The 17,479-nt window shown below is 43.9% G+C and overlaps 1 protein-coding gene across 1 annotated transcript in view; it reads left to right on the forward strand.

The window, feature by feature from the left end:
* The window catches only part of MTNR1A (melatonin receptor 1A), a 20,582-nt gene extending 8,119 nt beyond the window's left edge, over positions 1 to 12,463 (forward strand). Inside the window, exon 2 of the mRNA XM_023221040.2 lies at positions 11,561 to 12,463. Within this exon, the coding sequence (XP_023076808.1) occupies positions 11,561 to 12,429 (869 nt within the window). The 3' untranslated portion in view covers positions 12,430 to 12,463. The remainder of the gene's footprint in view (positions 1 to 11,560) is intronic.
* The last annotated feature ends 5,016 nt before the right edge of the window (positions 12,464 to 17,479 follow it).

Consider the following 17,479-nt stretch of genomic DNA (forward strand, 5'->3'; position numbering starts at 1 on the left):
ACGGCGTGTCCCGTGAACACCGTGTGAGGCGGGCGGCGTCTCATGAATGGGGTGTGAGGACGGTGTGTCCCGTGAACACTGTGTGAGAACGGGGTGTGAGGACGGCATGTCCCATGAACACCATGTGAGGCGGGTGGCATCTCATGAACGGGGTGTGAGGACGGCATGTCCCGTGAACACTGTGTGACGCGGGCGGTGTCTCATGAATGGGTTTGGGGAGGAGAGTGTGTCCTTTGAACAGGGTGTGAGGACGGCGTGTCCCACGAAAAGAGTATTATAGTTTGCAGAGTTTAAGGAGTTAATGGCTAGGAGAAGGGGTCACCAAGAATGTCACTGAATACGGCGGAGCTGTTTAAACCTGGGTATTGCAGGGTGACGAGCTGTCATGTGTGCTGTGGAGAGCTGTGTGTGGAAGGTGGAGGGGAGCAGTGAGGCTGATGGCAGGAGGGACACAGGATGAGAGGAGGCTCATCGGCTATGGAGAGACCCCTGTTCCATTGCAGGGATCAGGGAGGATCTTCCCTAGCCAGGACTGTGTACCAGGGAGGAACCTTCTGTGAAGCAAGACGTGTGGTTTCCATCACAGGGGAATAGAAGCAAGACATGAGTGAGTAATCCTGCAAAGGAAGATGAGCCACACGCCCTCAAATCCTCGCCACGGCCCTAAGCAGCTTGATTTATTCCATGTTAAGAGACTGAGGCTGTGGGAAGCTGTGACTTACCTGAGGTCACATTAGCAAGTGGCATGGCCAGGATTTGAATCTGGCTTTTGTTTCTACACTCATGGTGCACCCTGCCTCTAGTAATCTGAAAAGACATGTTTCTAGGTATAGTCTCTTTACATTTAAGAATCTAAAACATTGGCTGTGTGCTTCGATGCCTCAAAGTAAAGCCCTTCCCTTTCCCTTGTACTGCCAGAGAATATTCCTTACACACCTGAGCAATAGCTCAGCTTTCTCTTGTCATACAGTTAACATGTATGCACGTGGAATTTTAAAAAACACAAACCAAGTTTGTAAATAGTTCTTTATTACTGGTCTTTATCACTGTGACCAGTAATAAACACTGTGTGAGGTGTTTATTACACTCATACTCAGTTTCTTTTAGTCTTCATGAACAGTAATTCAGGGGGCCTCTAACTTTCCTTTCCACATGGTTAAAGTCCAGTCTGAAATGAAAGGAGTGAATATTGACCTGCTGGGAAAACCAGCATCTTAGTGGATACCAGCAGAAGAGCAAGTAATTTCTGCTTTTCTGAGGGAGCAGTTCAGAGTCCAAGGGTGCATTAGTTCAGTCAGCAAATGATTTCCGAACACCTATTATGTGCTAGGCTCTACGCTCACCATGAGAATGTGAAGGTTCATGTCCACAGTGGGGACCTGAGTCTCAGGGGGAGACAGACTGTTGGGCAAATGTGTGTGGTTTCACGTTGCCATGATATCGGAAGCAGATGCACACATAGCAAGGACGGAAGCATGGAAGAGTAGTGCGGGGAGGCGGCTACAGTCTGTAACTCTTACCCAGTATTGGAAGAACAGTGTGGGGAGGCAGCTACAGTCTGTACCCAGTATGGTTGGTTTGTGCCTGTAAGACACCATAGTAAGTAGCTCCTTTTTTCTATCAAGAAGCCAGTGACCTCTTTAGGAAACCACCCAATCTCATCATAGGGCTGAAGGTCTATTTTAGGTTTGCTAGAAACAGAACCTGAGACAGAGGCTTGGTACTCGTGCTTTGCTGAGGGCGCACTCTCATGGGGGAGCTTGTAAGAAGGAGAGGAGAGCAGACCAGGGCAGGGGAAGGGGTCAGGGAGGGATGGGATCTCAGGGAAAGCCAAGACTTGGCCTCATCCGTAAGTTGGGGCCTCTGGGCATAAATCCAGCAGAGTTGCCATTACTTGAGGCAAAGGGACGGGTCATTTGTACCCAATGTCAGTGGCTCTTTGATCACGGAAGGCAGTCTTGGGGAAGGATGCAGTCCTTGCCAAATGAAGGCACTCAGCACTCACAGACACTTTGGGGAGAAATGCGCCAGCAGCATCTAGGACAACACCTGTGAAAGACAGAGGATGTGCAGAAACTGCCTGGAGCCCAGGCTTGCTGCGGTAATGGGCCCTGCTAACCCACACGCAGAAGGAAATAAAGTCTCTGCAGTTCTGATCATTGCACAGATTTGGAGATTATCAAATGGGGAAAAAGATGACCAGAGCTGTAGAAACATAGAAGTTTTTCAGAAATACACATTTTCTTTGTTAATGAAAACTTCAGACACAGTGTCCAAACTTTGCACAGTGTCAGATAGGTTGATAGATTTCTGTGTAATTCACAGAAAAGCAAAGTGATGCAGAAGTATTCATTCAAATGCAAATCAGCCTGAGGATTGCAGAGTGTGAGGTTTCTAAAAAAGAGCAAAAATGACTGATAAAAGGTAAGAGTCTGGCCCAGGATAGGAAATTCCTGTATTTTCACTCAGCTAAGAGTTTCACTAGTTAATGATGGCATATCTAGCATAAAAAAAGCATTACACAAATGGCTGCTGCAGGTCGGGCATGATGGCTTATGCTTGTAATCCCAGTAGCTTATGCCTGTAATCCCAGAAGCCAAGGTGGGCAGATCACAAGGTCAAGAGATCAAGACTATCCTGGCCAATATGGTAAAACACCATCTCAACTAAAAATACAAAAATTAGCTGGGCATGGTGGCATGTGCCTGTAGTCCCAGCTACTTGGGAGACTGAGGCAGGAGAATGGTATGAACCCAGTGCGAAGGTGGGGGGCAGTGGAGGTTGCAGTGAGCCAAGGTCACACCACTGCATACCAGTCTGGTGACAGAGCCAGACACCATCTCAAGAAAAACAAATAAAAATAAAAAAATAGCTGCTGCTCCATTTCCACTTTCCAAATCTTACACAAAATTTTTTTGTGGATGAGGCAATCCTATAATTATGCAGAAAATGGAATTCTGGGGAGCATAGTTCCGGTTCAGCTAGGTTGACGCAACAGTAATTGAACACAGTCCACCCCTTGGCAACTTGGATTCTATCTATAGATCTCTTTTAACCATATTTAACTTCAAAATAAAGGAAATATCAACATTATGCTTCCATCTAACGATGCAACTATCCCTTGTAAAATTGAAAATACATTAACCCTCTTTGTAAAAGAAAGTACAGTCTTTTTATCCAACTTTATGTGATTTTTATTATTCTAGTTGAGTCACATTTCCCATTTGATACCCTATCACTTAAATTCTGAGATACAAGGTTCACTACTAACATATCTTATATGAGATGGTAGGGGAATAGCAGAGGGAAAGAGACACAAAGTTATTACTATATTCACAAATTATTCATGGTAAAGCAAGCAGGAAGTACTCATAATTATTTTAGCCCTCATTTCTGCAGTTGGCCAGGTGGCCGTAGTGGGTATTTGGAACTACCATGTCCTCCCCGCTCCCTCTGCCCTCTGGCTCTTTGCATGTTGTGGTGGCTGAAGCCTTCATTCCTAACACTCTGGGACACTGGCATTCCTGCCTGTATTGGGTTAGTTTCCCATTGGCTTCAATCCCAAGGCACAGGGGTACTGAGATACTCTAGGGAGTTCTGGCATGCCAGACCTATACTTCCTTGCTCTTATTGTGTAATAATAAACCAGTTTCCCCTTGATAATCAGGACTAAACACGTTAAGTGCAATAATCCCCTTCTTTGTCTATTGATTTTATTGTCTTTTTTTTTGAGACAGGATCTCACTCTGTTGTCCGAGCGGGAGTGCAGTGGTGCCAGCATGGCTCCCTACAGCTTTGAACTCTTGGGCTCAAGTGATCCACTCACTTCAGCCTCCCAAAGTGCCAGGATCTGTGCCTAGCCTCAATTTCCAGTTTAATGAAACCAATGAAGCGTTTCCTGGTGGAAGCATTGCTCCCTTGGGAACTAAGACTTTAGACCAACAGAACCTAAGGTTTCAGAGAAAGGAGAAAAACATTTTGCTAGGGTATCACCAGGGTAATTTGAGAGGATGAGCAGCCATTTTCACCCTTGATTTTCTGATTCATGAATCCTGGCCATGGGATGAACAACACTCTATGTTAATCACTGATTTACAGCAGGTGCCACATGATAGGGGTCTGTACCCTAGGCTCACCCACCTGGTGTTGAAACTGAACCTCCAAAAGCCATGCCACCAATCTGTCAGGTCAGCTGTTTGGAGATGGGAAACCTGGTAGGGCAGTGAATTCCCAGGACATGGCCCCATTGCTATCCTTCATTGCTGTCAGAGGAATTCCTTAGTCAAAAGCAACGCCATGAGGAATACCATCATGGTGGATAAGGCATCCTTTAAGTCCGTGGATGTCAGGTTGCTAGAAGATTTAAGGGCCTGAAAAGGTAGGAAAGGCAAATCCATACTCAAGAGTATGTCTCTGTTCCAGCCAGAGCAAACCACTGCTCCCTTTGATGATGGAAGTGGTATGTAATCCACCTACCAGCAGCATCTGGCTGATTTTCCCAGGGAATGGTGCTCCGTTGGTGTTCTCTCCACTCTTGGCAGGCTGGACATCCAGCAGTGCAGCAGTGGCTGCATCCAGATCAGTTTTCATGAGGAGTGATCTGTTGCTGAGCTCATGAATAACTTCTATCCTTGCTGCCATGACAACTTTGTGAGTCCATTGGTCAAGGACTGGTGGCCAAAGACAGATTAACACTGATATACACAGGTTCCACCATCAAGACACAAATATCTTCACACTGAGTATCCATTCTGAGAGGTCTGTGTGCCTATGTCTTCTCCAGAGCCCCGTAACTGGTTTTCTAATTATGTTTCTTCCAAACCCTTGCCCATCTAGCTCAGTGGTCCCTAACCTTTTTGGGACCAGCGATTGGTTTCATGGAACACAATTTTTCCACAGGACAGGGTGGAGGAATGGTTTTGGGATGAAACTGTCCCACCTCAAATCATCAGGCATTAGTTAGATTCTTATAAGGAGTGTGCAACCTCGATCCCTCACATGGAGTTCACGACAGGGTTTGCGCTCCTATGAGAATGTAATACCGCCACTGAGCTGACAGGAGGGGGAGCTTCGGTGGTAATGCTTGCTCACGTGCCACTCACCTCCTGCTGTGCAGCCTGGTTCCTACCAGGTCATGGACCCGGTCTGTGGCTAATGGTCAGCTAGATCAGTGGCTAATGGTCAGTTAGATCAGGCATCTCCAACCTGATCGAGCTGACCATTATCCACTGCCCATGAATCTAGCTGACCATTAGCCATTGTCCCCATCAGGTCGGGGACCCCTGATCTAGCTGATTATTGGCCACTGCCCATTAATCAGTGCAGATCTGAACCTGTGGCCCTCTCTCCTTCCAGGACAAATGAACAACCAGTTTGAAGTTCTTTTTGAAGCATTGCTCCAAGTTCTGTTTCCTGGGAGGGTCTTCCTCCATCCTTGTTTTTCAGGGCCATACTGGACTGGGTCTGTAGTGCTGCAACCATCCAGTTTCAGGTAGTGTCCGTAGGTCATGAAAAGCCATATGGAAACCAAGTAAGAAGGGTTTTTTTCCTTATTACATGCAGTGGTCCCTCCATATCCATGGGTTCCACTTTCAGGGATTCAACCAATCATGACTTGAAAATACAATCTTTGAGGGACGTGGAACTCAAAGATATAGAGGGCCATCTTCACATATTCACAGGTTCTGCAGGGCCAACTGTGGGACATGAGCATTGATATGGTTTGGCTGTGTCCCCAGCCAAATCTCATTTTGAATTCCCACGTGTTGTCAGGGACCTGGCGGGAGGTAATTGAATCACAGGGGCAGGTCTTTCCCATGCTGTTCTGGAGATAGTGAATGAGTCTCACAAGATCTGATGGTTCTACAAGGGGGAGTTTCCCTGCACAAGCTCTCTCTTTGCCTGCTGCCATCCATGTAAGATGTGACTTGCTCCTCTTTGCCTTCCACCATGATTATGAGGCTTCCCCAGCCACGTGGAACTGTAAGTCCATTAAACTTCTTTCTTGTGTAATTGCCCAGTCTGAAGTATGTTTTTCTCAGCAGCATGAGAATGGACTAATATAGGCATCCATGAATTTGGGTGTCTATGGAGATCCTGGAGCCAGTCTCTGCTGATACAAAGGGACAACCATAGAAACAATTCAAGCACCATTGGTGTCTTAGCCTGTTCCTGCTGCTATAACAATACAGACTGGGAAGTTGTAAATAACTGAAACGTGATTTTCACAGTTCTGGAGGCTGGGAAGCCCAAGATCAAGGTACTGGCAGATTTGGAGTCTGGTGAGGGTTGCTCTCTGCTTCCAGGATGGTGCCTTCTTGCTGTGTCTTCTGGAGTGGATGAATGCTGAGTCCTCACATGGTGGAGGGACGAACGACTCCCTGGCACCTCTTTTATAAAGGCACTAATCTCATCTGTAAGGGCTCCACCCTCATGACTTAATCACTTCCTAAAGGCCCCACCTCTCAATACCATCACATTGGCGATTAAGTGTCAACACATAAATTTTGGGGGAGACACATTTAGACCATAGCCATTGGATCAGATGGATCAGGCGGCTGAGCAGCCTTCAGGGCCTTGTTCTGGGCTCCAGTCAACACTGACAGCTTTTTGAGTCACTTAGGATATGGGTTTGTTTAGTACGTCCAACCCATTGTATGGTTGGTATATTTTGTTTTTCATCTTAGTGGTTGGAGGGTGATGCAATGACATTGTTTTCACCTTGGAAGGTGAGTACAGGTGTTGTTGTTTTTGTTTTTTTTTTTTTTAATAGAGTCTTGCTCTGTTGCCAGGCTGAAGTGCAGTGGCATGATCTCAGCTCACTGCAACCTCCACCTCCTGGGTTCAAGCAATTCTCCTGCCTCAGCCTCCCTAGTAGCTGGGACTACAGGTGCCCACCACCATGCTCAGCTAATTTTTGTATTTTTAGTAGAGACGGGGTTTCACCATGTTGGCCAGGATGGTCTGGATCTCTTGACCTCATGATCCCCTGCCTCGGCCTCCCAGAGTGCTGGGATTACAGGCGTGAGACACCGTGCCCGGCCCAGGTGGTCTTTTAAGGAATTCTTTTGCCCCTGCAGGCCGTGACTACCAGTGTCCCTTAACTACTGGAAATAGGGTTTCTAATACTTTAAATCTAGTCCTGTTACAGAATCAACTGCAGGTAACCCAAAACCAATACAGAGAAACCCTCCTGAAGGTTCTCCTTGGTCCACTTCCAGAACCAAATTCTGTATCAGTCTGGGTTCAATCAATCCAAGAAGCAAAATTACTAGAGCAGTTGTGTGAGCTGATGGAATCGTGTATTTGAGGCTTTTGCTTCTGTGTCTGGAGCTGCTGTTTAAAGTTCACGGAGTTGAGAAGGAAAGCTGGATGTTAGGAGGGGACGCAGGGGAAGCTAGAACCTGGGAGGAAGGACTGGAGCTCCGGAGGATGGTCGAAACTCACCTTATGAATTGGTCTCTCACTTCCTCCAAGCCATGGGGAGGTGAGCAGGAGCTGGAGAAGCTGTGGGCACACTGCTGCCGCCCACCCCCTGCAGGGCAGCAGGTAAGACTCAGAGCGCTGGGCTTGCAGTGGCGTCTGGCCCTTGACACAGATGTTCTGAGCACAGACAGCAGCTGCTGCTGCACTTCCGCCTTCAAAATCTCACGCAATTGCCTCTTGTGGGGAACACTAACCCGGAGCGGTGCAAGAAAAAGTCTTTTCAGTTTCACGAAGTTGACACAATATAAACCCACTGTACATTGATTAACCCTCGGCCAGGTACTGTTCAAGGTGGAGGGAGAAGATGTCAAAGCAGGCAGTGTCCTCACCGAGGTGACAGCTGGGGCTGTGGGAGATGGGGCGAAGTAGAGACATAATTGCGATAAACAGAAAAGCAACGCCGTGTTGCTGTGTCATTCCCAGAAGGGACTCACGGGACTAGTTCTGAGGAAGGCACTCCTGGCAAGCTGACATTTTATTGTCTGTTACCTTATTTTATCCATATCTATGCCATATTTCACTTCCAATTTAAAGTTTTATTCCTGGGAGCAAATATTGACTGTGCATTTTATAGTTGGTGCCTTTAATCACCGTGAGGCTGATTGCTGTCCGTCTTGTTGCCAGCATACTGACATCTAGGTGTTTTCCTCCCCCATCTTCTCTTTAGAAGGTTCTAATTCTAATATGCTTCTTTAGAATTGTGCCTGGAGAGGCTGTAAGCCAGGATATAGCCACAGGGCCCAGTTTCTGAGTCTCATATCTGTAGAAGCACAGGAGCTTTCTCAGGGAAATAACATTGAACAACACCAATTCATAGCATTGCTATAATCCTGACTCTTTCACTAAGCAGTCATACGACTTCATCCAATTTAACTCTATATTTTTGTTTTCTCATCTTTAAAAAGTAGGAATTATCCAGGGAGATCATTAACACATCTCTCAATTTTAACATCCTATTATTCTATGATTCTGCCACAGTAAGGACTGGAACTATATTCAACAGAGAAGAAACTGTTGCCCATGAACAGACATTATTGGACATTTCAGAATGCATTATTAAGCTTGTGGCATACAGTCCTGGATCGCTGTAGAAATGGGTAGATTGTCCCTATGTCTGGAGTCACACAGATTTCAGAATGGAATAGATGAACTTATAATGTGTATAATTATAATTAGATGATTTAATTACTCTCATCTGGTGAATTTCATAAAAGAAAAAGGAAATTCCCTTTTTCCTTCTCCCCCAGACACCACACACCCCCCCATGCACACATGAACGCCTGTGCTAAAGCTTTATGTGAGCTACCTGATAGCCACACCTGCACGGAGTCTGTGGCTTAATTTTCAGCAAGCATTTGTAAAATGGGATGAATTTGAAGAATTAAACTAATGATCTAATTAATGTAATTACTTGAATTATAATGCAATGTAATTACTATAAAATAAATGAAGCAGGGTATTCTACATGAAAGAAATTTACGACATCATTTGTGATTTCATTTTTAAGGTCTTTTAAAAATCAATCCAATATTAGGCCAGTTTGTCATCATGACACTCTGGGTAAAAATGTGCTGTTATAATGATAATTTAATTTGGAACAGAATTTCACATAGTATAGATACTTTTAAAGCATTAAACACTTTGAGCTAATAATTTATTAAAATATGCCTCTTAGGAATTTAGGTGTTTCAACACTAATTGAAAGTGATCTGTGGGAGAAATAAACTTGCCTTTGTAACTTTAATTTGGATGACTACAACCAATTTTTAAAGAATTTGCTTTTATGACAATTTATCTGAAATTCCTAAATAAATGGCACAAATTTTACCTTTCTTTCATCATGACTGCTATGGGCTGTTTCATTTTAAATGTTGGGAAGTGACAGTTTAATTAACTCATCAAGGGTATGAGCAAAAGTCACTGTATTTATTGGGTGTGGTCTAGGACGCAAATATGAGGAAATGTACTCATTATTTGCAAACATGAGGAAATGTACGCAAATATGAGGAAATGTATGCAAATATGAGGAAATGTACTCATATTTGCAAATATGAGGAAATGTACTCACGAGGGCCACCGTCTTGAGTCAGGCAGGGAAGCCTGGCTTACAGGTCAATAGAACAGAAGGCAAAATCTTCTGTCCCTCCACCTGGGGCTCCCTCCGTCCCTGTCTAGCGCACCCCTTTCCTCACTGCTTCTGGTTCGGTGCGTGCTCTGGTGCTGTTGCTTACCCTAGTGTAATTTTCTCTTTCTTTTTTTTTAATTTGAGACGGAGTTTTTGCTCTTGTTGCCCAGGCTGGAGTGCAATGGCGCAATCTCTGCTCATTGTAACCTCCGCCTCCCGGGTTCAAGCAATTCCCCTGGCTCAGCCTCCCAAGTAGCTGGGATTACAGGCGCCTGTCACCATATCCAGCTAATTTTTGTATTTTTAGTACAGATGGGGTTTCACCATGTTGGCCAGGCTGGTCCTGAACTCATGACTTTTGATCTACCCACCTTGGCCCTGCAAGGTGCTGGGATTACAGGTGTGAGCCACCACTCCTGGCCACTCTAGTGTAATTTTTTTGGCTTTTCCTGTCTCTCAATTCCTGTTTCCCCAGCACCAAATATATGCATTTAATATGTAAATGGAATGAATGTATTATAATTTAATCTGAGTAAAAAGCAGTACAAAGTGGTTTAAGACCCTTCAAAGGAGGAAGCTCTCACCTCTAGATGGGCAAACGAGCAAAGGCTTCGGCATTTCTATTTGAGATAGACTTGGGAGAATGGGTAGCATTTAGAAAGTTGCTGCGAGGTGCCATTCGAGGCAGAAGGAAGAGTAAGAAACAAAGGCAGAAGAGCCGCAAAAGGAAGAACCCATATTTGCAGAACATCTCATAAAATTTGACTGACGTAGCTGCGAGCAATGACTCGCACCTGCCATCCCAGCACTTTGGGAGGCCGAGGTGTGTGGATAGCTTGAGCCCAGGAGTTTGAGACCAGCCTGGACAAAATGGCAAAACCCAATCTCTACAAAAATACAAAAACCAGCTGGGTGTGGTGGTGTGCACTTGTGATCCTCACTGTTTGGGAGGCTGAGGTGGGAGGATGAGCCCTGGAGGTGGAGGTTATGGTGAGCCAAGATCAGATCATTGCACTCCAGACTGGGTGACAGAACAAGACTCGGTCTCAAAATAAATAAATAAAAATTAAAAAGTGACCAGAGTTTTTTTTTTTTTTTCTATAATTAAATATGTGTTGCTATGTTAATTGAGAAAATTAATAGTTAGACTATTTAGGGTTTAAGTTTTGTAACATAGTTCTTTATCAAATCTAGGCGAATTTCTGCATTTTCCTTTGGTTCAAAGTGAGGGAGTCGTAGAATAAGAACATTTCTCTGGTATAAGACACGGTGCGTGGCACTCGCCACAGATAGTGTCATGTCATGCTCACCACAGCCCTAAGAGGAAGATCCTCATTATCCCATCATCTAGGAGAGGAGGGAGAAGCTTGGGGAGGTGAAGCAATTGACTCCGGTTGGACAGTTGGTAAGGAGCGAAGCCGTGTTCTCATCCAGACGGCTGATGACAGAGCCCTCTCGATGGTAACTCCTGCGCTGTGGGATCAGTGAGAAGGGAAGCTAGAGGCCCCTTGGGAGCTGCTGAAGGACTACAGAGGGAATGAAGACTTGAACTTACGGAAGCTGTGGCTGGCTTGAGAAATAACATCATATGAGATTGTTCAGGTGATGTAGAAGGCTCTAGAACAACAGATGGAATGCAAGTATTCTGATCTCAGGACTTTTTAAGAGATGAGAAACCGAAGGGTTTGAAAGACAGCAGTTTTGAACAGGGAACAGGGAACAGGCCCTGTTCTGAGGAGGCAGGAAAGTGTGAACAGTGGGTTTGACATGTCAGGAGCAGCAGTGGCCTGGCGTCCTGTTAAATGGCCTCCAGTTCATTTGCAGTGCGGCGGCAGCTGTGACGTCAGGTCATCAGAGCTGCAGGCAGAAGCAGCTCCTTCTTTAACAATTGTAACAGAAAACCCAGTGTGAACTGGTATTCACTGTATTTTCTAAACGTTTCTCTTTCAGGAAACATCTTTGTGGTGAGCTTAGCGGTGGCAGACCTGGTGGTGGCTGTTTATCCGTACCCGTTGGTGCTGACGTCGATATTTAACAATGGGTGGAACCTGGGGTATCTGCACTGCCAAATCAGTGGGTTCCTGATGGGCCTGAGCGTCATCGGCTCCATATTCAACATCACAGGCATTGCCATCAACCGCTACTGCTACATCTGCCACAGTCTCAAGTACGACAAACTGTACAGCAGCAAGAACTCCTTCTGCTATGTGCTCCTCATATGGCTCCTGACGCTGGTGGCTGTCCTGCCCAACCTCCGTGCCGGGACTCTCCAGTACGACCCGAGGATCTACTCGTGCACCTTCGCACAGTCTGTCAGCTCTGCCTACACCATCGCCGTGGTGGTTTTCCACTTCCTCGTCCCCATGATCATAGTCATCTTCTGTTACCTGAGAATATGGATCCTGGTTCTCCAGGTCAGACAGAGGGTGAAACCTGACCGCAAACCCAGGCTGAAACCACAGGACTTCAGGAATTTTGTCACCATGTTTGTGGTTTTTGTCCTTTTTGCCATTTGCTGGGCTCCTCTGAACTTCATTGGCCTGGCCGTGGCCTCTGACCCCGCCAGCATGGTGCCTAGGATCCCAGAGTGGCTGTTTGTGGCAAGTTACTACATGGCGTATTTCAACAGCTGCCTCAATGCCATTATATACGGGCTACTGAACCAAAATTTCAGGAAGGAATACAGAAGAATTATAGTCTCGCTCTGTACAGCCAGGATGTTCTTTGTGGATAGCTCTAACGACGTGGCTGATAGGGTTAAATGCAAACCGTCTCCACTGACGACCAAAAATAATCTAGTAAAGGTGGACTCCGTTTGAAACAGCACCGCTTTCCCCGCGAGATGCACACGCTACTCAAGGCCTCGCTCGTTTCCGTGTTGCTTTCCTGTTGACAGATGTCTAGAAAAGCCAGGTGGTGGAGGAAACTTCCAACTTTACCTGGTTGCTACCATAGTTTCTGAACTAATGTACTGTCAGCTTTATAGACACCTCCAATTCTACTAGTCAAGAGAAGTACAGAATGTATAGAGAGTTACATGTTAACTGGGGAATGTGGTTCAGGGCTGGGGTGAGAGTAAGCTGCTGACTGCATTCAGGTGAAGAAGTGTGCAAACTTTTATTGTAAATGAGTGCCACAAAAGGGGTAATTGCATTCTTCTTCACTTTTTGAAGATTTCTAGCAGAAAAATGAATAGAGAATTTTATTTATAAATGAGCAAATGGAACAATTTTTTTTTTTTTTGCAAATGGAACAATGAAAGTGGGATGAGTGCCTCTTATTACAGAGGGAAAGGCTGAACGTGAATCAGTTAACGGCTCATCAACAATCACAACCACAACCAACACCACAGGCCTTTCCGTTGGCAGAGTTAGCACTGGGTAGCTATACTCATGGTCATAAATGTTTGCTGCTCTATACTACAAGTTGTGCATACAACCAGATAAAGAACTAAATTATAGGCTGGGCACAGTTCCTCACACCTGGAATCCCAGCCCTTTGGGAGGCTGAGACGGGCAGATCAGCTGAGCTCAGGAGTTCGAGACCACCCTGGGCAACATGATGAAATCCCATCTCTAATAAAATACAAAAAATTAGCTGGGCGTGGTGGTGCACGCCTGTAATCCCAGCTACTCAGGAGACTGAGGCAGGGGAATCCCTTGAGCCCTGGACGCAGAGGTTGTAGTGAGCCGAGATCATACCAGTGCACCCCAACTTGGGCTACAGAATGAGACTCCGCCTCGGCCGGGCGTGGTGGCTCAAGCCTGTAATCCCAGCACTTTGGGAGGCCGAGACGGGCGGATCACGAGGTCAGCAGATCGAGACCATCCTGGCTAACACGGTGAAACCCCGTCTCTACTAAAAAAATACAAAAAAATTAGCCGGGCGAGGTGGCGGCGCCTGTAGTCCCAGCGACTCGGGAGGCTGAGGCAGGAGAATGGCGGGAACCCGGGAGGCGGAGCTTGCAGTGAGCTGAGATCCGGCCACAGCACTCCAGCCTGGGCGGCAGAGCGAGACTCCGTCTCAAAATAAAATAAAATAAAATAAAAAAAGAATGAGACTCCGCCTCAAAAAAAATAAAAAAAGAACTAAACTATATTATAGAGCTCTTATTCACATGTCAATTACCCTGGGACTTTAAAGCGGTAGCTATGTATAAAATTTTATTTAACTTTATTAGACATTTGGCTTATTATTATTGTGTCACTGAGCAGCTATCTTGAATTGATCTCTGTTAATTCATTAATTTCTCAAATGAGCTCAGTTAAAAATGACAAAGGATCAAGTTGACTTTTTGATATGGTGCTGAAGGTATTCTAGATTGACGCTTTAGTTGTGCAAGTAAATAACTGAAACCAGATAGTTTTTCTTTTATAGATACTGCAAAACAATGTTCTTCAATAATTCATTTTAGAATTTCATTGCCCTAATAGTACTGAAAGTCTGAGCAAAGAAAAAATGCATTGCAAAACTATGGTTTCATAAACTTTGGCAGAAGTTTACCCCAAATGGTTATTTGAGACTACTGTGAGGTATGTTATATCAAGTGTTTTGCTACAGATTATAACCATGTTTTCTTGTATTTTAAAAGTCTGTAGCAAGGCTGTCACATACTAGAATAAATTGCTGATTTGCAACTATATACGTAAGACAAAAAGTTATCTGGATATATTTGCTAATGATTCTCTTCATTAAGCATATTTGGAAAACACCAAATTATGTTTGTCATTGTTGGTGTGTGTGTGTGTGTGTGTGTGTAAGTTGTCTCCAAAACTTTACCCAAATCATTTATGTGTAAAAGTTCTGAGTTCTTATCAAAATCAAATTTAAATAGTAAAGATAATATTTAGGCCAATGTTCCAAATTTCAGATAACTGAAACTTAAAAAATTAACCATGCTCAACTGAATGCTTTTTGCAGTTTATTTTACACTCTTTTCTTGATGCTTGGTATGAATTACTATGTTGCTATATGATTCCTTTGTTCTTTATGGAATTTTATTTATTTCTATATTGTACTATATTTGAACTGTATGTCAGCAAACATAGTGAATAGGAAACTGTGCCCTTTAAAAAATTGCCAAGAGTATCTCACCTGAAAATCAAGAATGTAACTTGAAAATATTGAAATGAGTTTTCACTACCATCAGATAGTTAAAATATTGCCAGTGGAACAGCAGCTCATAAAGATTGAAGTAAAAGACCCAGGTTTCCCCTACTGGAATCCCCATGTAGAAGTCTCATAATCATTTGAGGTATTTTCTCTGGTTCCTCACTGTGATATCAATAAGTAGAGCACCCTTAGCTCTGTGTTTTTTCCTCTGGAAAAACTCAGATATGTAATCAGTTGCGCTTGATATTTTCAGTGTACAAAGTATTTTGTAGTCTGTTTGGAAGATTAACTCTTTCAAGACCATTAGATTAGGACTTATCAAATGACTGCTGCACAGTACTAGTGGGTGCGTGGGTAGCATCGTGGAGTATCACTGGAGATGTGCTCCTTATTCAAGGAAGCAGACTTTATCTTTTTCTTTTTTTCTTTTTGAAACAAGAGTCTCGCTCTGTCACCAGACTGGAGTGCAGTGGTGCAATCTTGGCTCACTGCAACCTCCACCTTCCGGGTTGAAGCAATTCTCCTGCCTCAGTCTCCCGAGTAGCTAGGACTACAGGTGTGTGCCACCATGCTCAGCTATTTGTGTGTGTGTGTGTATTTTTAGTAGAGATGGGGTTTTATCATGTTGGCCAGGATGGTCTCGATCTCTTGACCTCGGGATCCATCCACCTTGGCCTCCCAAAGTGCTGGGATTACAGGTGTGAGCCACCGCGCCCGACCCGGAAGCAGCCTTTTTCATGAAATCTACTAAGCTGTATTAAGGAGCTATCAACCTGTATTGAGGCAAGCATCTGCAGTCTATCAGAATCACTTGTTTCCAGGGTAAAGAATCTTTGCCAGTCTCCCCTCCGCCTATGGGAGTACTAGTGGTGATGTGAGCGTTGACATAAAAGAGATAACGATATTTTCTGTGGCATATTTGCAAATTCTAGGATTATTTGCACTTGTCTATAGCTGGGATTTCACTGCCTAGGCTGGAGGCTTTGTGAGGCCAAAAATAGTACCTGTGTTATAACAGGGAAAAATGCCCCTTTTTAAAAGCACTCAGTGGGATCTGAGGCTCTGGTTAGGCGAAGTCTATACGAGGCCATTTGATGTGGAATAAGGATCAGCATCTATCATTGTCTTTTCTTCTATCAGTTACTGGAATGCTGTGCAATTATAAGCATTCCATAATTTAAGTACCTATACTAACATCCAGTTGGATTGCATAGACAGAAACATTTGACCATTCTAATTTACATAAATTATGTTAATATTATCACTGGAGAGCTTGCCTCAATTGTATTCTTCTATGGAAAATCTAAACCATATGAGATTATCTTTTTTGCCTTTAGTGAATGTAACTTTTAAACATATATTGTTGTATTTTTCTTATACCTGTTGGAACAGATTAGTTTGGGACATACTCCCTATACTATATTATGTAAGCTTCATAGTCATATAAAATATGGTTTTCCTTTGTTTAAAACTAAGGAGTTAATAGATACTATAGACTGGGGAAATGTATAACTTCAGTTTGCTCTATTGTATGTCTCATTACCAAATATGTGTGTATGTGTAAATCATGGACATGCATAAGCAGTCACATATTTTTCTGACAAAGCAGCAGAGCAACTTGATTTTAAATATTCTGGGAGGCAATTTGACAGGATAATCAATCTTAGATATTAAATCCATAATTGCTTAGTGATTAAACACATTCAACATGAATGTTAGGTAATGAATTTTGATCATTTTTTGGACTACCTCTGATTCATCACCAAAGATTTCACTGTGAATAAGCAGACACATTTGAAATATGTTTTTAAGTCATCTTAAAGGACTGAATTATTATATTTGGGAATTACGTGAGCAAAATCTATAAGCAGCTTTTTCTTGTGAAAACAAAATTTACAAAATTTCTTGTTTCATTCTTCCTTTTACATTTTTCTGCTTTGATGCTTGAAAATAAAGCATCTCCATTTAAAAAAGTTATTGTGTACAATATAAAAAATGCTCTAGGTCAGGTGCAGTGGCTCATGCCTGTAATACGAGCACTTTGGGAGGCCTAGGCGGGCGGGTCACCTGAGGACCTGAGGTCAGGAGTTTGAGACCAGCTTGACCAACATGGAGAAACCCCGTCTCCACTAAGCATACAAACATTAGCTGGGCATGGTGGCGGGCATATGTAATCTCAGCTATTCGAGAGGCTGAGGCAGGAGAATCGCTTGAACCCAGGAGGCGGAGGTTGCAGTGAGCCGAGATCGAGTCATTGCACTCCAACCTGGGCAACAAGAGCGAAACTCCGTCTCAAAAAAAAAAAAAGTGCTCTGATCTCTGCAATGGTAGCACCTGCTTTGCTGTGTTGATTACAAGTTTTTGGAAATCTCCAGAACCTGTAGGGGAAAATTTAGGGAATAAATGAAAGTGATTTTAGTTGTGTCCAATATTTATGTTACTGGTAAGTGTGTACTTATTTTACCAAAGGTCTTTTAGAAGACCAACGATTGAATGTGAGCTAAATTTGTAAAATACAGACAAAGGCCGAAAGGGAGAGATATCTAACCAAAGTATCCACATAATGTAACGATCATGTATGATCGTAAATGTAATGCTGTGTAAATGTAATGTAATGATCATGAAAGAGGTAAACATTTAGTAATACACTAAATGAGTACAAAGAGACAGTTGCAGTGTTTAGAGGGTTGTGATTGGATGTTGTGGCGGCTGCAGTGTTTAGAGGGTTGTGATTGGATGTTGTGGCGGTTGCAGTGT

Source organism: Piliocolobus tephrosceles, chromosome 3, assembly GCF_002776525.5.
Source record: "Piliocolobus tephrosceles isolate RC106 chromosome 3, ASM277652v3, whole genome shotgun sequence".
Taxonomy (NCBI): Eukaryota; Metazoa; Chordata; class Mammalia; order Primates; family Cercopithecidae; genus Piliocolobus; species Piliocolobus tephrosceles.